At 39.3% G+C, this 25,535-nt stretch overlaps 1 protein-coding gene and 1 long non-coding RNA gene across 4 annotated transcripts in view; one reads left to right on the plus strand and one right to left on the minus strand.

Annotated features, from left to right (window-relative positions):
- Positions 1–6,927, minus strand: part of GCC2 (GRIP and coiled-coil domain containing 2) — a 25,524-nt gene extending 18,597 nt beyond the window's left edge. The window contains exons 1-5 of one of the 3 annotated variants that reach the window (XM_057422213.1): positions 6,765–6,925; positions 3,659–3,721; positions 2,951–3,035; positions 1,817–1,884; positions 704–808 (exon numbers count right to left, since the gene is read on the minus strand). In XM_057422213.1, the coding sequence (XP_057278196.1) occupies positions 704–808; positions 1,817–1,884; positions 2,951–3,035; positions 3,659–3,721; positions 6,765–6,872 (429 nt within the window). In that variant the 5' untranslated portion in view covers positions 6,873–6,925. Of the gene's footprint in view, positions 1–703; positions 809–1,816; positions 1,885–2,950; positions 3,036–3,658; positions 3,722–6,764 lie in introns of all 3 variants that reach the window. The other 2 variants (XM_057422212.1, XM_057422214.1) reach the window with 2 other exon arrangements.
- On the plus strand, positions 6,760–25,535 carry LOC130606156 (uncharacterized). Its single transcript, XR_008973880.1, has 5 exons — positions 6,760–6,884; positions 12,805–12,970; positions 19,396–19,537; positions 23,180–23,243; positions 25,385–25,535. It is a non-coding gene; the product is annotated as an uncharacterized LOC130606156 (long non-coding RNA).

A 25,535-nucleotide genomic window follows, 5' to 3' on the forward strand; every position in this document is an offset into this window, starting at 1 on the left:
AGACTGCTACAGTTTTCAAATATGTAACTATATTAGGACAACTCAATTCAGAAGACACTGCAGAGAGGACAAAAATGAATGAGAATGTAGAATGAGAAAGGAAAATTAAGTCTTAAATCATGCTTACCAGCATAACTTCACAAAATGGTCATGACAGACTTCAGCTTTAGCAACTATTCTGATAATGTATTAAAGACCAAATTGCTTTTAATGCACCAGATTCAAGTATCTGGAATATAACAGTGTTCATCAGTTGCAAGCAATTCACTCTTGACTTCATTATCAATTGAGATTACTGACATAATATAGATGCCTTGGCTGACAGGCTCCTTCCTGTGAATACCTGAATGTAAACCTTGTAATTCCCACAGAAAGACAGATCTGACTGATTGAAACTGTCATGTATGCAGACAACTAATATACAGACTGAATTCTTTTTGAACAGCTGTAGATCTAGCTGATGCATATAAAATTTTTAATATTTATACTCATTCCTTTAAAAACTATAAATTAAGAAATTTAGAAGATGGCCATTAACATATGAAGTCTTTAGGGTTTGTTTTTTTTTTTGGGCCGGGTTAGGTTAAAAAGGCAAGTGAAGAAAAATATTAAAATGAAAGTGAAATACACAAGTAAAAATAAACAGTAAAAAGAAACATAATTCTAAAATGTTTTAATAATATTCTATTGCTTATTTCAGTACCTCTGCTTCTTGCTTTCTCTGAACATTTTCCTTTTTCAGAGCTATGCACTGCTGCTCAGTTTCAGCTTTTTCCAGAAGTACAACATCCAGTCTTTCTGTGAGAGCCTAATTTAAGGGAGAAAGATCACTTAAAAAAGAATTCCTAACACTGGAAGCTTGATAAATTTTTGCAAACTGCATGAACTCGCATATGCTTAAATGACTTTGTCGATTAAAAGAATGACTCTGATTTTAAAAATTACTTTCAGCCCAAATATCATAGAATCATAGAATACTTGGAGTTGGAAAGGACCTTAAGATCATCTAGTTCCAAACCCCCTGCCATGGGCAGGGGCACCTCACACTAAACCATCTCACCCAAGGCCCTGCCCAACCTGGCCTTGAACACCGCCAGGGATGGAGCATCTGCAACTTCCTTGGGCATCCCATTCCAGTGCCTCACCACCCTCACAGTACAGAACTTCCTCCTTACATGTAACCTTAACAGATCTCTAATAGCTAGGCTAACAATGATGTTGAATAACAGTTTCTGTTCAAAATTGTATTTCTTATCAGCTCATATTTTTCACCAGGTGGTGGTGGGAGCTCCCCTTGTGTAGAAATCTCCATCCAAATTATTAAAACCAATTTCCCAGTTGATAAATTCCTCCTTACTACCAATTTTTACTTTCATATTTTGTCTATGATCTTTACTTTGAGAAAGACAGATGTTCTCGCCACTGTTACTTTTCTCCAAGTATTTCTTGTGAGATGCAGCTTTAATTATGGGTTTCTGATCTCACTGAATGACTGTCTCAGGAGTTTTCTAAATGGCTGAAGTATTTCCACAGTGGACATTCTAAAACAAAAGCCTGTCTAAACAGCTACGCAAGGAAAAAGTCTTGCTGAGAAAGTTGTACAATTCTGCACTATTCCTCACAAAATTGAGTGTTTTCTGAAAAGTGGAGAAAGGAGGAAAAAACAGGGTTTAGGAAGAGCCCTGAATTTCCAAAAATTTATTACATTCAACTGGAATAACAGTTTTAAAGCTACTTATTATTTACCAAATTATTTCTGTATATTTACTTCAGATAACATTGTGTAATGCATTAAAAATCCACCATGTATTCCTACCTGAATAATATCATCAGCTCCTCCAGTAGCTGCTTTAGATCTGAGCTCTTCAATTTCTTTCTCTAGTTCTTAAAAAAATAAAAAAAAGCATAGAAATTTCACAGCATGAACTGATGCTCCTTCACAGTAGCAAATTAAATGTAAATCCAGTGCCTAACGATGCTCCTATTCAAATCAGAAACATCTTTTATTTAATCAATTTTTGGTTTTTGTCTTTTTTTTTTACTGAGTGATAGAAGGGGCTAATGGAAAGAGACTACTGCTTCTCAGGTCTTGACATTTAGCATGGTTTCCTAAGGAAGCAGGACTTCCTTGTTTGGGTAGAGGGACGAAAGATAGAAATCAGTCTGATAACACTCTTACCTTCTATTTCATGATCAGTTTAAGCCAGAGAAAAGATATTCAGTTCCTACTGGCTCTCTATAAATAGGCAGCAGGCAGAAGAACAAGACCTTATGAATAACCCCCTTCAGGAAAGGCCTACTATAGCCCAACCTATCCTTACTGTTTCACTGCGAAGCTACCAACAGTCAGCATAACTGTAACTCCAAACAAGGGGAAGTGACACAGGGAAAGTCTAAATAATGGACCACTAAACAAAAAGGGATGGCAGAGAAGAGAAGAACAGTACATGAGAGCACAGATCTACACAGGATAGTTTTAGTTGGTTAACACAAAATTTTGTTTGATACTTGTACAATTTCTTGTTAAAGCAGTAAATGATCAAATAGAATGTAGTTAACCATTTTAAAGAAACCATTTTACTCTACAACAGTACTAATTATGCAAAAATCTGTCAGAGACATTCCCCCTCCCATCTGCTTTCTGAAAAGCAATAGGTATCCCTGCAACTGATATGTGGAACAGACAATGACAAGTGCCATTTCAACTCTTGCACAAACTACGTTGTTCCATCATGCCACACTGCCAGATCAGAATTAATTTAATACTTGACAAAAGCAATGCTTCTTTTTCTTCCCTTCCTCGCTTAAAGGACTTCAGTCCTTACCCTCCCACAAAAAAAATAATGAAATTAGCATTTAAATCTACCTAGCAAAAATATGCATTGATATTTGAAAAGGTCTGTTATTATCAAGCATTAAGGCAGAAACTGTTTTCTTCCCATTAAGGTACCTGTACATCTTGACTTCACTTTCTGTATAAGCATCACTTGCTTTTTTGCAAACTTGATAAGATCTTCTTTGGGTAATGTGTCCAGCTGTAAAAAACGAAGTATTAGAGAAACCAGCTTCCTCTAATCTAGAGATAAACAGAAAGCAGGGCATTTTAGCATTCAACTCCAAGAGGCTAAATTTTAGGACAAGAAACTGTCTTAGCACACATTTGAAAGAACAGTCCAAGTTACTGCTGTTCTGTTATCAAATTTTGTTATTTCAAGAGCAGTAAGAGAAACTACCTCTAACACTATACTTTTCAAAACTCATTCTAGAACACAGAAGTGGGCAGCATCAGTTAGACAAGGAAACTCACTTGGGAAGGGTTACAATTCAGTAATATACTTTAAACAATGTTTTGAAAGCAGCATGCTGTAACATTAACAGGCACATGAAACAGACTGTTGCCAAAACTGCATGCTACTGATACTTTATAAAATATTATAACAGGAAGAGGACATACCAATAAGAGAATTTTCTTCCCCCATATATTTTTCAAAACACCTTTGCCTAGTGTTTATAACTCTTTTTTTTTTTTTTCGCAAGAAGTCCAGAAAACAGTTTAAAAATACCTTTATGTCTTCCTATTAGTCACAGATTGCAGGCTAAGCTGGAACCCTTTCAATTACTGCTATTCAAATAAATGACATTTGTGAAGGCTGATTACCTTTGATTTGCCTGATCCTGGTGTGACAGAAGATGCCACCATCTCTTGCCCAGCATCTGGAACCTGTAACAAATTAAAGCACTATGGTCGATAACTGAACTTTTGAAATGTAAGATTACTGAAAGAACTGAAAGCTGCAAACAGCAAGAATAACCGAATATAACGAGAGCTTGAAAAAAAACCCCAAAAAACATATTTGCAGGTCTAGTTCAGAAGGATAATGTAAAAAAAAAAAAAGAAATCTGATAGACATATATCATGATTAGTACAATACAACAGCAGACTAGAAAACTACTGATTTCCAAACCAGTATGATCTGAAGATTCCATTACCAAACTGACATCTAGAGTTGATACACTACTCAAAAAGCATTCTATTTACAAGAGGTTACAAAGCCATGACTCACTATCTTGTTCTTAAAAGACTCATTAAAAAAAAGGCATGAATAGAAAAATCATGTAGAGGAGCAGCAGTTAAGTCAAACTTTGGGAACCTTTCATCCATATATACCACTCAACTTCTTTTTCTGTCTTTCTTAAACACACATACACTAGTTATCACTAAAATTGTTAGCCTAAAGAACAGAATTGAAAAGACTCTGCAAAGTTCAGGCCCTTTTGAACAAAATATAACACAACTCTCCCACATGCACTATTTTTCCTTAGAAAACCACACTGGTTAGCTCTAGAAGTCCTGGCCTGACACATATTTGAAAAGGCTCTGTAAATTCTGGGCTCCCTATTCCTAACATACATGCATAATGCATTCTACTGTAAACTTCCACAGATCTAATCTGGGAGACTGTGTTACTTTACAGTGGTTTATAAGAGATATGCTTACCTATATGCAGGATCATGAAGAAAGACATGTAACAGAGATGGGGCAAAGGAAAATGGAACAGACACTTCCAATATATTAAGTGTAGCATTTCCAAGCTCTGACCTTTACACTGCTTTTTCCTTTCTACTAGCCTGTGTGCGTATGTCTGAATAAAAGTGAAGGGGTATACATATAATTATTTGTGGATTTATATAGCTAGGTGTTTGCATTTATATAGCTAGGTATGTATACATACATACCTTCAATTTATTTGGCTACTCTCTTTATTCTGACAAAATCCCATCTTATAACAGAAGCTGGATCTAAACACTGATAGAATGGAGAATCACTAACAACTTAGAGAGAACAGCTGATATAGATAATAAGAAAGGTCATCAGAAATATGAGTTCAGGTACAGACCAAGGCAGTTACAGTTTTCTCTCTCTGTACCACATTGGCTTGAAGTTGTTTTTTTTTTTGAGATGGCAAAAGAAACTTACTAGAAAATAACGTACCTGTTAAACATAAATACTGCATTAAAAAAAAAACTATATAATTTAAGTTTCAGATTTCATTGGTATGCAAAACTGTGTTAACATTTACATCCGTAATATTTCAGCACTGCAGTTAGTAAAACAGTCCCTAAAACCAGTATGCTTCTACAGTGTAATTAAGTATAACAAATTGTATGTACTGTTTAGAAAATGATAACATATGTCTCTTCATGCTACAGTTCAGTCAGATGGATCTACACATTACTTTTACTCTTCTTTAAGCTAATATATAGAAGGGTAGAACTATGTATCATGTAATACAATACACCCAGTTTTGCTGTTCAGGTAACATTAACCATAAGAAGCTTGTAGAATGTAAAGGGCTTCACCCATCTGAATTGAATAACAACGAGGAAGATGAGTTAATACAAAAATCCTAATATCTTCATTGATTAGATGCATCTGCGATGTGAGTCAGCAGATAGTAGGCACACTTCTAAGTACTGAATCCTGCAAGTTTTCATTCAACCATCTTGAAACCAAGGCATGCTCCCATGCTTTACCAATACATATATATACATATATATACACACATACACACACACACATTTAATTTAAAACCTACTTTATCTACACTAAGGTGTTTCTAAGCCAGTTTATCATGTTCTGTGTATTTTAACTGCTATCCACTCTTTACTTTTGCAATAGCTTAACATACTCCTAGAAAGCCTAACAGATACATAAATGCAATATATTAGACTTTGATGCAAACTGTGGCAGTAATGACCATTACAAACACTGACTTTCTGAGCAGCATGCAACTTTTAGACACCACCAACTCTACTCATACCAAGTAACATCAAAACACCTTTTGAGTTATTACTTCAGCCAGCGGAGGCGTTAAACCTCTATTAGAATGCATGCAGCTCAGAAACTACCACAGAATTATAGAACCACAGAACGGTTTGGGTTGGAAGGGACCTTAAAGCTCATCCAGCTCCACCCCCCTGCCATGGGCAGGGATACCTTCCACTAAACCAAATTGCTCAAAGGCCCGTTCAGTCTGGCCTTGAACACTGCCAGAGATGGAGCATCCACAGCTTCTCTGGGAAACCTGTGCCAGCGTCTCACCATCCAGGTGAGTTACTTTCATGTAGGTGTTTTAACCTCTTCAAGGCTGCCTTTGGATTCACCTTGGTGTTTACTAGATACACATACTTCGGTAATTTTACTTGCTTGTGTTGGGAGGCATTTCATCGTTGACATACTGCGCACACATGAGATCATCTCAGCAGAAAAGGAACGCTTACTGACCCGTGGGTACTTTTAAAGAGCAACCACGCAACACACTGACTGTCATCCGAGTGTTTTTTCCAGTGACTAGGCGCCGGCTGATCTCCGCCAGCCGTGCCAACAGGATGACAGGCCCACCTCCTTCCCCGAGGCACTAAGCAAGCCCTGGAGCCCGCATCAGCGCCCACACTGCCGCAGGCCGGGATCAGAGCGCCCATTCCCACCCACATCCCCTGTGCAGGCGGGCCGCCCATCGTACTCTCCCTCAGCGCAGCCGCCAAACGGGGCTGCACCGCGCCGCGGGCAGGCGCGGAGAGGCGCTGACCCCGCGCCAACGGCCGCCGCTGGGGGGCTGCGCACGAACGGGAGTGCGGGGAGGACGTAGAGCCTGGCGCACACCTACCGCGTACTGCAGCCCAAGGTCGTGCGTCCCCCGCCCCCCTTCCTCAGCTACCGACTCCCCCCCCTCCTTCCTCATCCTCGCCTGCCGCCCTTTTACCTCCATGGCGGGGCCGGCCGGCTGCAGGGGCGGGGAGAGCGCGGCGCCGGCACCGCAGCCGCTGTCAGCACCGCTACATCTTCCCCGACCCACTTCCGCCTCCGTCATCCCCGCACGCCGGTAACGCAGCGCCGAGCCGGTGGGCGGTCAGGGAACGTCCGTCACCTGAGTCCCGCCTCCTACCCACCCCGGCCCGCCTACTGCTGCGAGGCGGTGTAACGGGGAGGGGTGGGAGGGGGCCGCCACGTGGGGCAACGATACCGGGCCCATACTGCGTGGCACGGGTTGTACTGCCGGCGGGCCGCCTCGGAGGCTAACCCGACTGGCCCGAGCCAGGGGTGCAGGCGGCGCTGGCAGCAGCACGCTCCCCGTCTAGTGATAGCGGCAGAAGGGAAGGGGTACGACTGCAGCGCGGCCGCGGCCCCCCTTTCCCCTGCTGATGGGCTCCTGGGGGTACGAGCTGCTGCGAGGGCACCTGAGAGTGCGGGGAGCGTGTTAGGAGGCACGTGTGTCTTACTCTCACCGTGAGGAGGTGAGGAGGTGAACAGCTGTGTGCTCAGGCAGGCGCGGGTGGATTGAAGACCCTGTTTTGAATATCTTCATGGAAGCACAGGGTGATTAAGTTATTGAGGTTATAATATTATGCTAGGACAAGGGGTAATGGATTAAAACTAAAACAGGGGATGTGTAGGTTAGATATGAGGAAGAAGTTCTTTACTGTAAGGGTGGTGAGGCACTGGAATGGGTTGCCCAGGGAAGCTGTGCGTGCTCCATCCCTGACAAGGATGGAGTGCTGGACAGAGCCTTGGGTGACACGGTTTACTGTGAGGTGTTCCTGCCTATGGCGGGGGGGTGGAACTAGATGATCTTAAGGTCCTTTCCAACCCAAACTGTTCTATGATTCTGTGATTTAGTATCTGAAGGGGGCCTACAAGGATGCCAGGGAGGGACTTTTCATTAGGGACTGTAGCAATAGGACAAGGGGCAGTGGGTTCAAACTCAAATAGGGGAGATTTAGTTTAACTGTAAGGAAGAAGTTCTTTAGTGTGAGGGTGTTGAGGCACTGGAACAGGTTGCCCAAAGTGGTAAATGCTCCATCCCTGACAGTGTTCAGGGCTAGGCTTAACGGGGCTTTGAGCAACCTAGTCTAATGGAAGGTGTCCCAGCCCATGGCAGGGGGTTGGAACTAGATGAGCTTTAAGGTCTGTTCCAAGTTAAACTATTCTGTGATTCTGTTTATCAAACACTGCGTGTGAAAGACTACCAGAATAAGCAGCATAAGCCAAGTATAATGGCTTGTAGTTCATTTTTTGTAAAAGACACTTTTATGACCATTTAGGTAGGTGTTCATTACCTATTTTAAAGTGCATACGTCTTTTATTGTAGTCATGCATGCACTTTGGTAGTGCCTGAGTAATTTTTGGCATGTCATGATAAGTAATTGCCTTTTAATGAGAAGTTGCCTGGGAAAAACAATATAGGTCTATTATTCTATTTACAGTTCACTGGATAAATACCGAATAGCATGAAATGAAGTGTGGTGTCATGAGACAGTTTTATTTTAATAAAAAAAGAGTCATGTTAGTCAAAATGCTGCTCTTGGGGAAAAGTAATTTGCATTTTTCCAAGTCCGCTTATTGTCATTCTTTTTTAAAAATTCAAATAGCAAATAGTGACAAAAGGCAGAGGAGTTCTTCACACACACCTCAGAAATGATTTCCTTGTCTTTTTTTTTTTCTTTCCTCCAATGCATTCATTGTATATTATATATGTGGGTTTTTCTACTGTAATCTATGCAGGTACACAACTGCAGCAGGAGCATATGGTTCCATCTCTCACAGAGGTTGCTGACAAGAAACAGATCTCCCTAAACAAACCACAAGAAGCTGTTTTTCCATTACTTTTATCTATTATTGTACTTTTTAGAAGCCCCACAGGGCACTAAACTGTTGAATTCTTTCTTTCCCCATCTGCTTTGGGAGACTGAACTGGTTACCTACGCCTGTGCTGCTGTGGTCTAACCATGGGGGTTTTACACAACTTCAAGAAGAGCCCTTCTACATACAGACCTTCCAAAACCACCCTGTAGCAAAAGCTTTTGACATTGAGCTCTGCTATACTGCACAGCTCTGTCCTTCCAGGTCAGCCCCAGCTGAAGCTGGGTGTTGGGGAGAGCACTGCAGGAAAGGTTACCTTCTCTTTTGGAAAACTCCAGAGAAAAAAGGTTTCATGTAAACTTTCTCCTTCTGTCAGTCCTCAGAAAATGTATTACGATCCAACTCTTGAGTCATCTCTTGACTTAGCCTACAAGGAAATTGATTTTGGAGATTGTCCAAGGCAGACACGTAAAGGTCTTCAGATGTGTTTGTGATGAAGACAATCAACTACTGTCTCACTCACTGCAGGCTTTCTAAAACTGATCCTGGCTAGGGAGCAATAAGCCCCGGCCCCCAGAGCTCCCTACTTCTGTGAGACAGGTATTTGACAGAGACAGGCCAGTTCTCCCTTCACATCCCCTCCATTTTGTTCAATAGAATTACAATTGCTGTAAAAGGTTGTTTTGATAGTCTTTCATTCTGGTCCTGAATTGCAACAGCAATTGCAAATTATCCTGGCTAGGGAATGGTAGAAGAATCGAAAAGGTTTCTAGAATAAATAGAAGGAAAAAGATTGAGAATTTTGATAGTTGATTGTTTCAGTTTGTTACATTGTATAGTACAAGTTTCTCCATATTTTGTGGGGAAAAATACCAGTTCATACCAGCAATAGTCTTGCATGATTCTCTTAAACAGTTCAAGAATTGTATGTCTCACCTATCCAGAAGGAGCCAGTAAATTAATATAAGTACTCCATGCAGCTAATTTGAGACAAGATGAGGGAGAAAAACAAGAATAATTTATATGCTTCATATACTCCATTATTTTATTATCTTTGTAAAAGATAATTAGTTAATCTTTTTAAGTATAATTTTTTTTTATGTAAAACAAGATTGCCAAGATGTTTATGAGATCTGTTGAGGCAGAGCATAGCAAATGTTAAATCCTGCTTTCATTGAGAAGCCAAGTCCTACAGTGCTGTAATTAGCCCTTACATCAAGGCAGGGTGCAAATGCTTGTTCACTGTCATTGGAATTATTAGACCTGCAAGAATATTCTGAAGAGCACAGAATGAGAAAATTACTGTAATTTTGCAACTGAGGAATGTGTTTCCAGCATACAAGTGCTGATGTTTTAAATACTTGCCGCTGTAGAATCTGCCTTTACAGCAGGTTCTGAAGATCACAAACTCTCTTGCTTGTCAGCCATGCTGGGCCAGTCAGCATTCTTGCTTTGAGCTACTTTTATGGCTTTTCTGCATGCCAAATTAGTATAAAGAAAAGCAGGATATGGATTTACAGTATTAACTATTCTTCTAAGTTTGTAAACTTAAAGGATTCCCCTTGCCTCATGCAAATGAACCATAAATTATTTGGCTGAGAGTGCCCATTTTGTTGGGTTGGGTTCAGGTTCAGTAGGTTCCCACTGGAGTGGAATGGTGAAGCCTACAGGAACAGTGAAAAGGTTAATAAAGTGTAAAAGGGGAGGCTAATCCAAATGTTTATATGAGTAAATAAGATGCAAGGGCAATACTGTCCTTTGCATTTATCTTGATGCTACTATGTGTGTTAAGTATTTGATTAGGTATTAAAAAAAAGAAATTTTGTATTTAGTCCTTAATTCTGCTCTTCAAACGCTATAGAAAACACCGGTAAGAGGTTTGGTGTTCTATTACTCATCCACAAAGCCCACCAAGCCTGTTGAAAGATTGTGTAAAACTAAAACCAGGAAATTAACATTTTGTTTGAGCACTTGAGGTTGGGTCTGGCTATAAAATACTGTTCCATTGTTAACATAAAAGCCCTTTTAACCACACACAGAGATAGTAGCAAATACAGATGAATGAAGGTTATGGTACAATAACAAGTTACTGTGAATCAAGAGGCCTAATTTTAACAAGCAAACAAAATTAGTTACCTTCATTTTTGAGTGGGTAACCTAAGATTCTACCTATACTTATATTGCCTGGGCAAAGCAGGATGCAGTGTTAACATAATCCCTCTGTCTCCATGGTAATGGTAGACGGTTATAATTCAACCGGGAGCCTTCACACAGTCTTAAAGGCAGTCTGAGCTCACAGTGCTGATAAATACCAACTGCCCTTGCGAAATAATTTGTGAGTAATTTGCCTCTTCAATATTAACCATGGGGCACTGCTGCATGACAACATTCCTGATCCACCTGCACAGTGCCTAAGACTGTGCTTGGTCTGGAGGGCAGCAGAGGCTTGTTATCCAGCCTAAGCCCATGGCTTTAGGTCTGGTAGCACAGTTTGGTTGCATCCTATGAGTATGAAGGGCTTAACTTGCTCAATGTGCCTCTAGGCTCACCTACAGCCTACGCTGACAGGGCTTCCATTACTCATTGAGGATGTGATGGAAATGGAAGCTTCAGTACTTCAGTACAGGCTTAAGATACAGCGTTAACGCACCTCAGGAAAGTGCCAGAATTAATTACTAACCTTGTGAAGATAAGGCTCTTTGTGAATATGTTGACATAAATCGTAAAAACTATACAATGTATATATTATAGGTGTATATGTTTAGGACAAATTAAATAAAAACTACTTCATGTCCACAGTCTCTTTCCTAACTGGAGAAACAGATGGTCTATGGTAAACGTAGTTGAAAGGAAAGCAGTGTCTGTCTTTGAATGCTAGCTAAGAAGATTGGAACAGCTCCCTTCTTTTTCTCCTTCTTTAATTTTTTGAAGCTTGCTTCTTCTTTCCTTCTGTTTCTTAAATGTCTGCATTCCACATGGAAGTAAAATGGCTCCCCTAGTTGCTATTGACAGTCAAGCTAAAGAGTGGTCATGACTACCCTAGAAATGATAACAGCAGTTCCTGTTCAATCTGTATCGAGGCAGGAATCTTCAGTTGTTCCTTGGGTGGATTTGTTTTGATAGCTGTTAATGCACAGCTACAGAACAGAACCATGTGGACGGTTAACATTTATTAAGCAACACTGTTTTTCAAACATTTGTTAGACATGAGTGACAAAGTTTCTCTGCTATCAGAACTCTGTGGGTACACTTTCATGGAAGAAACAAGCGGCACTGAAGAAGTTGCTGTGGGATCGCATTGAACTGGCACAAGTCCTTTTTTATCTGACATAGAAGTTGCATATGTGTAAGAAAGTTAGTAAAATCATGCACCTAGGTAACTGGATGAAAATAAAACGTAGGTGTATATTCAGGATATATGTCAACTACAGTTCTATACAGAGCTCTATCGCCATAAAGAGAGTCACTTGTTTCCACCAGAAGCTTGTCAGTAGTTTAAAATGTAGTTTAAAATCTGCCTGAATAAGTACACTCTCCTTCTGCAGATGCTCATGGATTTACGGTATCTTGTGTAAAATAAACTAAACCTCTTACCAATGTATGTTGGTATTAGTAAACAATCTCTGTATACAAACACATCCTCTAAGGCTCTTCTGTACATAACTGACAAATGTAATGATATGTAAGTTAAGGGTGCTCTAGTTGTAGGCTCCTGTCATACCCAGAAGCATGTTGTCAATAATAAACTAAAACCAGGGTAGTCTCCAGGCCTATCAGAGGATGTATGCAGCTGTTAACCCCTTTCCCAAACTTTCTTGGTAAGTACAGATCCAATCATTTTCACTGGTAACAATTCAGTGTTCCGTGTTTTACTCTGACACAATCAATAACATCTTGCAAATTATGACTGAATCCACAGGTTGATCTCTCTCAGCTATGGTGGCTTGAGAAGGCATAAAAAGTGGAAACATCCCACATTTCTATCCTTCTGCAAGCTATATTTTGTCATAAAGGTTAACATTTCCACCTTTGAATATATATTAGGATATCAACAGGATAAGAAAAGCCATTTTTTTTATGTAGCCACACATCTAGTGGTTTTTGCCCCCCCTTTTTTGATAGGACTGCGCTCTGACCTGTGCTACTTTTTATCTGTTTTTCAGAGCAGCTGAACTGCAGCTGTATGAAGCATTACTGAAGGAAGTGAGAGCAAAGGTGACTTCCCCAATGTGATTCCCTTACTATATGAAGCCTCTAGCCTTGCAGTGGCTGTGCAGCTCCCTTTCAGACTAGGCTTCAGCCACTATCAGCATTTTGCAGTTCTGATAGGTTCAGCAATTTCAAAGGAGGAGCAAATAGGTTATCTGTGTGACCTTTTGTACAGCACCACTCATAAAATGTCAGCAAGCTAGTGAGTTAAGCGTGTTTTCCATTTACTGATGCCTCTTATGACGCTGAGTGAAGAGGGTTGGATTGACACACTGACGTGACTCATGGTTTCATGGAGCAACCCAAGAGCAGGCAACGCCTTTTCCTCATACTGGCAATAGTAAGATAGCATATCAAGTTAATCATAAACAAAAAGCAAACAAGCAGCAGAAAGCTCCCCAGGCTGATATTTAGCCTTCCTGTGATGAATAGCAGTACTTCTGCCAGATAATTTTTTTTTCTCAGGCAGTCAATTTACTGAGACATCCTTTTTTTTTGTGTGTAGGAATTTCTGTTGACCTAAAGCCCTTCAAATGCCTGCCTTTGCACTAGTGTAGTAAATGTATGTTTCTGGTCTCAGTGTTTCCTGCATTTTGGGGGAAACTCGGTGGGCCAGGAACTGACAGTGTAGCTTCTATGTTTAGTAGGAAGCCTTCCATTTGTTTTCAAACTTGATGCAAGATACTGCTGCCCTTTAGAGAACTGCATTAATTTTAGACATTATGAAATAGGTAGCCTGAAATGGACTGTTGACAGCTGCTCCTCTTACTAAATGCTTGGAACTCACCACAGGCCAAAGAGAAAGTACTCCCAGCAAACATTTTCTCTGTTAAACTAGACTGAACTAGACTAAATGAGACTAGGACAGTATTTTCCTCCAGCTTCTGTAGTCTATGTTGTTTTCCCTCTGACCTACAGAGTAATTAAATGGGCTACAAGTCACTTCAGTTAATTTCCCACAAGCTTAAAGGAAGTAATGGGTGTTCGGTGGTTTTGGAAATGTTGCTTTCATCTCAATGGAGTTTATGATATCTGGCCTAAAATGAGAGAAGAAGAAAAGAGTTTACTTTATGTGCTCGTGTTTATACTTGACCACTTTTAAATTTGTTTATTGTTACTTATTGATCAACATTTGTACAACATGTGAATAACGTATAATACCACACCTGCTGCACTCTTTTGACACCTTCTTTCCCATTGGTTCCTAATTTCTGTTAGAAGTTGACTTGAAAATGCCAGCAATATCACCTACAGTTTTAGAAAGACAAAATCTCAAAGCACATCTGAAATATTTTTGTCCATGCTGAAAGGTACTGTGGGGGGGATGAATGAGAAATATCCAGGAGAGTTATTTTCTTCAGGGAAACCTAAACTTCCTCATAATTTTTGCACTTCATGATAATGAAAAATCAGCAATGTGTGAAAGAGGGACGTTAAATTCCTAGGGACACAGGAATTTTGTGAAGGAAAAGCAAAATATATAAAATGGAGCAGGCTGAAGATCGCAGAGGGTAATTCCCATGCTAATAATCACAATTACATGTTAAAACTGAGAAAGTTATCAACCATTTTCTTCTTATAACCATCAAATTTCTTACGCTATGGCACAATGAAATAATTCTTCCAGTCCCTGACAATCCCTAGAAACAGCAAAGCAAAAAAAGAGAAAATATTAATTTACCAGTATTTCCTGAAGCCCATTAGCCATGATTCGCTAGATACTTGTACTTCAAGGCTTATTTCAAAACAGAATGACAACCAGGAAGACACAGTCAATGACAGTAACAAACCTCAGTACCTTGTCTCATGAACGGTGAAACAAAGAGGTGCATTATTCCTTGAAACTCTGTAATATAGTTTGGCGTAGGATTTTCCTTCATTATTGGAAATGAGGTGTTACGGACTATCTTGTTTAGAACTTCCTGATTCACGTTCTTCTCCAGGAACTTCAGAATCTTCTGAATTTCTTTCTTTGGAATCTGCAGAGAGAATAAAGGAGGATTAAGATACAGAGACAGGTAAAACAAAGAAATCAAGCATAGTGTTAAATTTGCAGTTGTCAGGGTGAGAAGATCAGGTTATTGGAAGATTTACTGATGCGGCTGGGATTATAACAGAAAACTGTTGATTGTAGGTGGAATCTACTGCAATTCCAGATTTCAGAGCTCTAAACATACCTTCAGCCTTTTATCTCCTTCTTGTCTTCACAGAAGAGGTAGAGAATATGATGCTTATCTTTTGCCTCCCACCATCCTTTTACATGGTCATACCAGGGATCTCAGAGCACTGAAAATGAGGAACAGCAGGAGGTATAAATGCCCAAAGTTACTTTAGGTGTCTATGGCACTCATGTTTCCCTCATAACCAGTGTCTGGGCATCTTTCAGCTGGTTCTGAATTGCTGTGGCCATGACTGCTATGCTCTGTGCTTATCACAGCACTCATATTATTAATTCCCTTGGGTGTATGGATGCTCAGAGCAGGATTCATGTGTAAATTTAAAAGGAAACAAATGCAGATACTTAACCCTGAATGAAAAATCCAGGCTGCCTTTACGGCTAATTGGGAGAAACAGACATTTCCAGAGTGATTCATCTGATCAGGTGGACAAGACCAGTCTTAATTTGCCCTGCTTTGAGCTGGGGTTTTGGACCAGAATGGAAACCAAAGATCCCTTCCAACTTGCATTATTCAGTGATTCTAACTAGTTTAAATATTTGCTATACAATCAGAAGTGCTCCTTTCTCTGCAGCAAGTATAGAGATGACTAGCTTGGGCAGAGGTAGCTATGTTCTAGATGTCTGCACTCAGACAAATGGCTCCCAAGATGAGCTGATCAGACAAGAAGATACAAGGTCTTTAGATATGAGACTCTCATGTGCTGGTCCAGACAGTGGTGTTTCTAGGACTACATGGTAGCAAAAAATATTAAGGACCTATGGAAGCTTTCCTGACCCAAATCGCAAACTGCCATCTGCCTGAGCAGGTTTTCTCTCTTGGATATGTGCACCTCTTTCAAGAAGGGAAGAATCGGCTTTTGGGGTTGCCAGCCTTTAGTTTTATAACTGGCTTTGCTCAGATGCCTGATATTTACACAGGTGAATTTAGGTAAAAAGACTTCTTTATCTCAATTTCACTGAATAAATTTCCACAGAATTCCACCCTTTGGTGGAATCCCCATACAGGCGATGACTTTCCTGCCGCAACTAACATCATAGACACAGGGGGTCCTAGCTGAGGGGCTGGGTGATTGTTCTGGTTTCAGCAAGTCAGTGAATTGGTTCAGCATTCCCTTTATGATTTCAGGAAAGGTTTCCAAAGAATCAGGAAACAAACCAAGAAATCAAGAAGACTGCTTGACTGGCTTTAAGCCAGTCGTTTGATCTTTTTTCTGGCTTTGACATCAGGTTTTAATTCCAAAGGCTGGCAATGACAGAACTAACAAATAGCACAGAATAAGCAGAAAATATATGGTTAAGATATAATTATTTCTTCTTCTGCTTGTGTTATTGTTTTGTTTGTTTTTTTGTTGGTTTGTTGTTTTTATGTGACCATTGCTTCCAAGTTCTGTCGTGGGAGGATTTGCTGTTTTCCTCTTTGTGTTAAGCCTGTGACAATTCTGTTTGTCCTTCTCATATCTACACCTGGAAGTTCATTTGCTAGTTTGAAAATGGTATTCATTCCCCTTACAATTATGCAACCATCCTGATAATGCAGTAATCCCCAGAGCACATCAGCTGGTGTGTCTGAACAAAGAAAAAACAAAGAGCTGCTTATCAACTGGCTCTGTTTTGTTGTAGTTGTGAATCTGAGTAGCTTATGAACAGTGCACTGTGCCAGATAAGCTGGAGTGAGGTTGAAACCCACTGCCTGTAACTTTAAAACTGCTTTTGAAGCATGCAATGGGATGATGCATTTGTCCTGTTGTGAAACAGGGAGGTGAGAGTTGAACTGGCTGGCCCAGGGACTGGGTTTCTGGTCTGAGATCATGGTTTACTGGGCCACTCAAAAAAAAAGAACAGGCACTCTCCACAAAGAGCTTCCTCCAAGTTTCCGTTAACCTTTTCCTGAGTGCAAACTGCTGGCCAGTATTTCCTCATGTAAAACATGCTGTGTTTATTGTATTTTATTGTATTGTATTTTGTTTATTAATGCATCCTGCTGCTATGTTTCATGGCTATCCGTGGCCACACCATGCTGTTCTTGATATTAATATGGCTACTTGTATGAATGAGCATAGATACTTGAATGGTACTGACTAGAACATCTGAAAGGAGTTAAGCAAAGGTAAACAGCACTACAGTGGAGTCAAAACTTGAAGAAAGCAGACGAATAATGACACAGTTTTCTTCTGTTAGCTTCCAGACACTGGAGTTGGGTCTGTGTTGGTTTTTTGCTGTTCTTCAAGTGAGATCTCCTTTAAAATAGCTTCTTTCATTCCTGTTAAATCAGGTTTCAGTTTTCTAGCTTGAAAAACAATGCAAAGGGATTATCTAAGCAATAAAATGTTTCCGCTTACTGTTTGACACTTTCACTTTAAAAAAATCATTAGTAGAATATTCCTTATTGAAGATAATTCTTTGTTGAGTTTTCTGGCAAAAAGCTCTATTTTCTACCTTTTTGGATATTAATGGAAAGCCTTAATATTTGCGTATTAACTCTTTTTTTTTCTCACTGCAATGAGTGTTTCAGGGGTCATTTGTTTATAGTGAAAGAACATTTGAAAGAAGTGGGAAATTCAAAAACTCACCGAGTGAATTACATCAGATTTTTAAAATACCTGACAGAAATTTGTCTTGGACAAGAAATCTCTCAGGCTAGAGGACATGACCAACAAATGATTTAAAGGCATGGAAGGCTGTTTTGTTGTAATTTTTATGTTGGATTTGACTATTTTTGCATTTAAAATTTAATCAAGAATCACAGTAGGACTTTCAAATCATGTTAGAAAAAGTGTGTTTGTTACTTGCGCAGGATCAGACTTGAAGTGGATGAAGGCTACAAATCCTACATCAGTGTCAAGCACTGTATTATGATTTTAAATCTGGTTTTGCCTATATTTAGCTATCTATATTATCTAGGGTGTTATGTCTGGTAAATTAAAATCTATATTGAAATCTGTAGCTATACATTTGAGTGAAAGAATTTTCTTCCTTGTTATGCTTAGTGTTTGTATGACATTTCTCTAAAACTCCCGTCTGCCTCTGCTAGACAAAACACAGTCCTTCTTGCAAAAGCTGTTAAATACACTCAAAAGCTGTTCAAATCCTTAGATACTAACCTGTATTTCTCGTTTAGAAAAATGCATATACTCTGGAGAAACAAAAGAACAGTCTGGACAGGCCAAGGTTTCACTTTCAGGCTTGTTGAATTTTAAAGCTGGTTGTCTGGATTCATCTCTTGGTGGCTGAATTCAACTGACCTGACTATCAGTTGGTGAGCACCTTAGGCAAAGTAAGATTTTGGTATTGTGAGATGCATCTAGTTAACCACAAGTATGTCCTGTCATAGACTCCTGACTGTCACAGCCCATATGTTGTCAGGAGCAATACTGCAGGTATCTGTAAAATAGGAACAGTACTGTCAATCCTATGCTGGTTATTTAATGAATTTTTAATGAATATTTGAGTTGCAGCCAGCTACAGTTGAGATAATCATCACAGATATATTTATGTAATAGCAGAATAAATACTAAGGGAAATGTTAAGTGTAAACATGGAATGAAAAGTCCTAAAGCTTTAATTCAACAACACATTTAAGCACAATACCTGAGTGCAGTCCCTATCAGTAAAGCACTTAATATTCCATTACCATCACACTCCAGATATTTCTTTGCTTTAAGTAGCCTCTCTCCAGCAGAGTTTCCTGCTAGAGGAAGTGTTGGAGCCCACAGTGTGCTTAACTCTGACCAGCTCTGCATGTGTTGCGGTCACAGTTGTATTAATATGCAATCTTGTTATTGTGGGCATGCATAGTCAGGTGATAAAGTTTAATTGGAAACCTGCAGCTTTTCCCAGACACTTTTCTCAAGACAATATGCATATGAAATGCTGCAGTGTCACCCTGTCAGTGGCACTAATGCTTTTAGCATTGTTTCTGGAAATTACTTTATAGAAATAAAAGGTCAAGTATTCACTATGCAGAATAACACATTTCCACTTGTAAATGAGGTTTGGTTTAGAGCCACAGGGGCAAAACGGAAACTTGTTATAAACAGTTACAGAGCTTGCTGTGCTTTATATATATATACACATATAGATTTTGAGATATATATATATATATATATCAAGTGATGGAATTCACTTACAAACATTACTTAGCATGTTAATACATGATACACAGCTGGCTGCAGACTCCACTTTGGTAGCAAGCTCAGTGTGGACAATGTTAATGCCGGCAGCATTCCTTGATACAGATGGAATAGAAGCTCTTCGTGTTCTCAGGCCTACACATGGGTGTAGCAGAAGTCTACATTAGAGAACCTGGGAGCACTGTTTAGTTTAAGGTGCCTGACACAGCTGTATCCTTGTTTCTTCCCAAAGTAAGCCCCAGAATTTTTGCCAGATGCTGTAGGAGACTGATGTGCCAAGACTCCAGTTTGTTCTGTGATGAGCAACCAGCAGTGAAAACGGATGCAGGCCAAGAGCAAATGTAACCAAAGAGCTAGCTTATGGATCACAGGCAACGAGTATGTGTCCAGGCTTCCAGACAGCAGGCATGCATGGCTTGATGAGCAAGTGCTAAATGAACACTTACGGTCCTTTTCCTCAGAGCAGTGCTAAGTGGAAAAGTAATTTATTTTCACCATCCTTTCGTGTCAGCCGGCCCTGCGGCTGTGAAATTAAAGCAGGACAGAAATGCTTTTCAAAATAAGCACTCAAAAAGAGAAGAAGTAATTTGACCATGGATTTCTGTTGATTCCTTTGTATCAGCAGATGAATCTTGTTCTTAAAGCTGGACCCGGGATTCTAGTTCTTCTAAGCAGAATAAGTTGTTATGTATTGCGTTTATGTTTATCCAAATACACGCTTCATGCCACAGTAATAGTGGGGGTTCTTTTTAGAAGCTGTCTTGAACTGATGTGAAAGGATTTCTATTCAGGACAACATCTGCTTTGTAGCACAGCTTTTTGTGAGCGCCTCTACTTGCATTAAGTGAAGTTATTCAACAGGCCACTTGCAAGGTCAGGGCAAAATACAATCAGACTTGCACAATTATTTTTACAATTATTTTCTGAAATGAAACATGCACTTCTTCTTTACAGTTGAAGTCTGGAGACCAAAAATTGAATTCTTGGCTGTACTGGTGGGTGCTCAAGTGCTACCCTGTGCTACTTCAGGCACTAAAACATCTTGACCTTTCATCTGGAACAATTAAATTGAGTTTTGCTTAAGTGGCACATCTGCTGTTCAAGCTGGGACTTGTTTGCATGAAGACTGCCATTCTCAGTTCAGAAGACATTTGCTTATCCAACCAAATTATAACTCCAGTTTCTTTTTTACAAACATCTGTTTGGAGGCAGGAAAATCTCTCTGGATGTGAAGCTTCAGAAAGCAGCTTCAGAAATTTTCATGCAGTGTTGAACTTGTGATCATTAGCCAAATTCCTCTCTGAAATTCTGCAAGCCCCAACAATATTACTTCCTGAGTCAAGTGCTGCTTGGTTCTAGGAAATCCTTGTATGACTATGTCACAAATTAAAGAAAGGAAACCAGATGCTACAAACAAGCAAAATTTGAACATGTATGCTGTCATTTTTCTTCAGTACAATAGGTTCATGTGTCAGAATTCTTATTAGGTATCAGAAAGAACATTTTAGTGGCATACCTGAGCAATAAGAAACCTCTCCTAATAAGATTTATAAAAAAATTCTCTCTTGGCAGTGACTGTCTTTATGCATGGTTGTAAAAAGACCTTATTCAGGTAAACACAGTGCAGTGAGGGAAAGCAAAGCTGTAAAAATTATTAGTTGGTCTTCTTGTGAGTATAAAAATTGAATTATAACCACCAACATTTTATCAGGAACATTCATTAACAGCATAAAATCTGATACTCTTCAGAAGTAAAGAAATATATGAGTTTCACTTGCCTATTTGTTCTGATACAGGAAGCCAGCTTTAATTTACAATGGTGGAGCCTTAATGGTATACATTTTTAAGATATTTAGTGTATTTATTTTGAGAAGTTGTTCACGTTTTCAATCAAAAAGACATTTTAAGTGGTTGAAATGATCTTCAGTTGAAACAGGTTGACATCTGCACCCCTTCCTAGGCCTGGAACAAAAGAACGCTTTAACAGGTGGATGAGTACCAGGATGAGGTTGCCTGGTGTTAGCAACAGCTGGTTTCCAGCTTCACTGTCCTACTGAGCTTCTTTGTTGTGATGTTACTGGAGCTGATGCAGGTGGGAATAGTTAAGTGGGAAATCTGCCTGCCCTCTCCCTTTTTAAATATTCATTTAGATTTTTTTCATCTTATTGATAAAAGTCTACTCACACTTTAGTGGATTTGTTTCTCCTCTCATTTGGTAATTCTTCTGGGGACTATGCTATTCACATCAACAGAATTGCATTTGTATATAACTAGGAGGAGAGGAGTTGATCGAAGATTCATAAAGCCTGTTGATGTTGCCATGTCTTTTAATTCCCATGGGTCAGTGAATCAGTTAACCTGTTTCCTTCAGGCCACTGGCATAAAACCAAATGGGAGTGTTAACATTTGATGAAGAATTAACACCGTTCTGAAATAAATGAGCAGTGTTTCATTGTTACATGGCAGGCCAGAGACTATGCTACTCCTTGTGGCAGCTTTAAAGGGGAAGAAGCTCTCACGCTTTAAGACATAACTTTCTGCTTCCTTTCCGTTAAGATACAGAGGCAAAAACAAACATTGAGGTGTCAAAGGCTGTATTTATAAAGCCAGTGGGTACATTTCTTCTTCTTGTTCTTGTGCAACTCTTCCATAGTGGAAAAATTATTAGAAAAGCCTTTTCTGAACAGCCAGTTTGTATTGGTCAAGTCTGACAATCTGTCTTCTCACACCAGGGTATTACAGATGTGAGACATCTATCAGGAGCTAGTAAGATTATCACACAGTTTAAGTTTGTATTAAATGAGACATGTTGGGCAGGACTTCCTCCATATTTTAGTAGCAATTGGTCTCGCTTTGAATGTGTAATACTGCACATGCATGGTATCAGGAGGCTTAGATGCAGCTGAATTACCTTGGTGGATGTCTACCTCTAGTAACAACTGCGGTAGCTAAAGCAACGAGACTCCTAACATAGATGCTTTTCAAGTTCCTGAAGTTAGGCAAGCTAGATCCAGACTAGTATGGTAATGTGCCTACCAATAAAATTGTTTCAGAACTGTACATTTTAAGTAATCTCTGTATATAAAGAAATGTATGTAAATGTAGAAACGAAGAAAATTCCTTAGTCTAAATCTTTGTTGTCCAACCAAATGTTGTATAAAAGGTCTGAAAAAAACCCTGCTTAAATAGCCTCATTTCTAAAGTGCATGGCTAATCCTGCTTCCTTAAAAATGTAGGATAATGTATCTCTTAATTTAATGGGAGAAGAGCTAGGTTGTGATGGTGAAGTATTCAAAACTATTGTAATGTGTAAAGCTTTAAAAAAATCTTACAAGCATCTAAAAATTCTGCACTAAGCAGGTAATTTTTCCACTCTAAATCATATTTCATAAAGGACAATCCTTTTATCCACAGATTGTAAAGGAGGCACATGAGGTTCTGGTTCTGTGCGTACTTTGTGTCATACTTTCTGTTCGTGCAGCTCCAGCCTTGTTCCTTGGGATGCTGAAGTATACAATTGTACATGTCATCTGCAAGACAGAAGGGCAGGATCTTGCTGTCAGTTTTTCCCAACAAGAAAAGTAGAGTTTAAAGTCAAAACAGATGCAAAGCGAGAAAGCTATAGAAATAAAAAATGACCAGTCAGGTAAATGGCAAAAGTGCGACAGCATGTTTTGTGAGTGGTTAGAAACTTTTTACCGCTTAATAATGTTCATTAGTTACTCCTTTAATTGTCATGAAAGAAAGTCTCTTGGAAAGCAACTGCTTTCCACAGTGAGGCCACTTCTGGCCTCAGTTGAAATCTTTTATATGTGCCTTTAGCACAAAATTAAGAAAATTATGGTCACTTATTCTTTTATGATTTTGGATACGTGTCTTTCCTTAGATTGCTTATTTAGATTGTAACTGATCTAAAACTCTTTTGTTGGATTTGGTAGGAGTTGATAAATGTTATGCTGTTTGCACTTTCCAAATGGCAAAATCTTAATAATCCAAATTTATGTGATTTTTCTTTTTCAGCAAGAATGATGTAAGACATAAGGATTCCTAATGAAATTAAAGAACAGAAGAGTGCAAATTAAAAGTAAATATCTTACAAAGTGATGTCCTTATAGCGAGTATGGCTGAATTTGAAGGATTGGGTAATTATGACCATTAATGTAATATGTTTCATTTTACATGCTCAGAAAAATCCCTCCTTTCACAATAAATGACAGTCCTCATATAGGATGGACGCACTAGATATTTGTATGCATAAAAGATAGCTATTTTTTCAGTTAATATATGCCATTCATCAGTGTTATTAAAGTATTGGCATAGTTTGATACTGTATGTAAGGACAGTTTAGTAGTTTATTTTTGTTTGCTTTAATGAATATGTTTCTTCTATAGAACATCTGAGAGAGGGAGACCTACATAAAAGAGTCGTGTGAATTATTTAAGGGTAATATACCAGGTTAGTGATTTTTAATCTCAAAGAAACATTCTGGATGCTTTGTCTGCATTCAATGGACTTGCTTTTGCATGCATGGAATATGGAAGCTGTCAAAGTGTTGAAAGTCTGACAGATTTTTTGAGCTAAATATTCTATTTTTTGACAGAACAGTTTGGTTTCTGAGTCCTGCATCCTTGCTTCACTGAGCAAAGGATGCTGTTATGTTTGACTTAGTTCATTTTGAAGTCTCCAGTGGTCATAACCCATAAACCAGAGTGACACAGGGCCATCAATCAGCATGCGATGACTCTTGTCTAAGCTTTGAATTCTTCAGTCTATCTTGCACATGATGTTCAGAGTGCAACCTGTGGAATATCAGTCATTTTTATAATGTGATAGTGGAGCTCTGAGATAGGAGTTCTTGCCTACGTCTCCAGGTCCTGAGCAATTAACTGCTGGGTGACCTACCTGACAGTACTGTTTCTTCAGGCCTGGTGTTTTCATATGTAAGAATGCCTCTAAACGTTTTTGAGTTGTACTTTAATGACATGCCATTCAACCGATGAGCCATGACCATTCTCAGGTTTTGATGGCTAAATGGCCACAATCTGGACGTGATATGCTTCAGGCTCAACATTAATTTTATTCTTTCTGCTGTAATACCACGGTGAGTATATAATACTTACACGGTGAGTACTGGTGTATGTGCCAGCTTTCAAATTTGGCAAATTAAAATAGCGATACAATCTGTTGGGTATTTATATGTGTCTGTGATCATTTCTGTACAGTTAACTGCATAGATTTTCTAAGTTAATTGAAGGAAAATAATATGTTTGATTACCACTGGTGGGAGACTCACAGTAATAACCCTGTCTATTTGTGATGGGCATAAAAATATATGGGATTAAATTTAGTGATTTTATTTACCTGATTTTTAAAATTTCGGTATATGATTGAAGTCATGCATTTGTGTAGTGTTTTGTTGTGGGGCCAAAAGCTGGAGGATAAAACTCATCTTTTTTTTTTTTCTCAAAATAAGCTATTAATTTTTTCCCTTTCTTGCATAGCCTGTGAGTTTTAATTACACTTTCATTGTGAGTAGCCCATGAACATGACTAATAAGCACAGCTTTCTATTAAAAAGTATTCATATTTTTAAACCACAAAGACATATCTCTACATAACTGCAAGGTACTCCTTTAACTTCTTCGTTATCACTTGAATGTTTTTTTGCCGTGCTCATTGTGCTCTGCTAGACCTGGCTCTGCTGTAAGCCTCAAAACAAACTGGAAAATCCTGGGACTAATTTACACAGATTTCCAGTGACTCACTAGGGGTGGCATGGCTGTTTGAAGGCAACAGATTCTGCTGGCTCCACGGAGTTTGTGGTTGGTGGTGAAGCTATGGAGGGGCTGTACAACACCCAGCTATTCCTGGGGTGTAGGGATGGGCTAATCTGGGGCCAGCACAGCATAAGGGTTATGTGAATTTAGTTGCCTGAGCATAGGAGTCTAATTATCTTGGACACCCCAATCTGGCTTCCCTCCAGATGGGCAAAAAAATGTCCAAGTGGGTCATATCTGTCAGCCATGGGCAAACGTCTTGGAAATATGCTAAATTAGCCTGTGACTTGCTTGAAGGATCCTATGTTTGTAACTCAGACGTCTCTTTAGTGTGCAAAGACAGTAGGTATATCCCAATGCATGCAGGAAATAGCTCTGACACCTTAATGCAATTACATGTGACCGTTTTAGGTATAAATATATATTAAAATCCTTCCATCATCTTCCAGAACTACAGGGAACTGATCTCAAGATTTAGCACCCAAAGCTGCTGTCCCAGAACAGGGTATGCAGGAACTGATGGCTGATTTCACTTCACATTCACCAGCAGGCAGCCAACACTTAGCAAATCTAATTCAGAAAGTAAGGTAAGAACACTCA

Source organism: Pezoporus wallicus, unplaced genomic scaffold (assembly GCF_028554395.1).
Source record: "Pezoporus wallicus isolate ANWC-B61680 ecotype Strahan unplaced genomic scaffold, APGP_CSIRO_Pwel_v1 contig_5785, whole genome shotgun sequence".
Taxonomy (NCBI): domain Eukaryota; kingdom Metazoa; phylum Chordata; class Aves; order Psittaciformes; family Psittacidae; genus Pezoporus; species Pezoporus wallicus.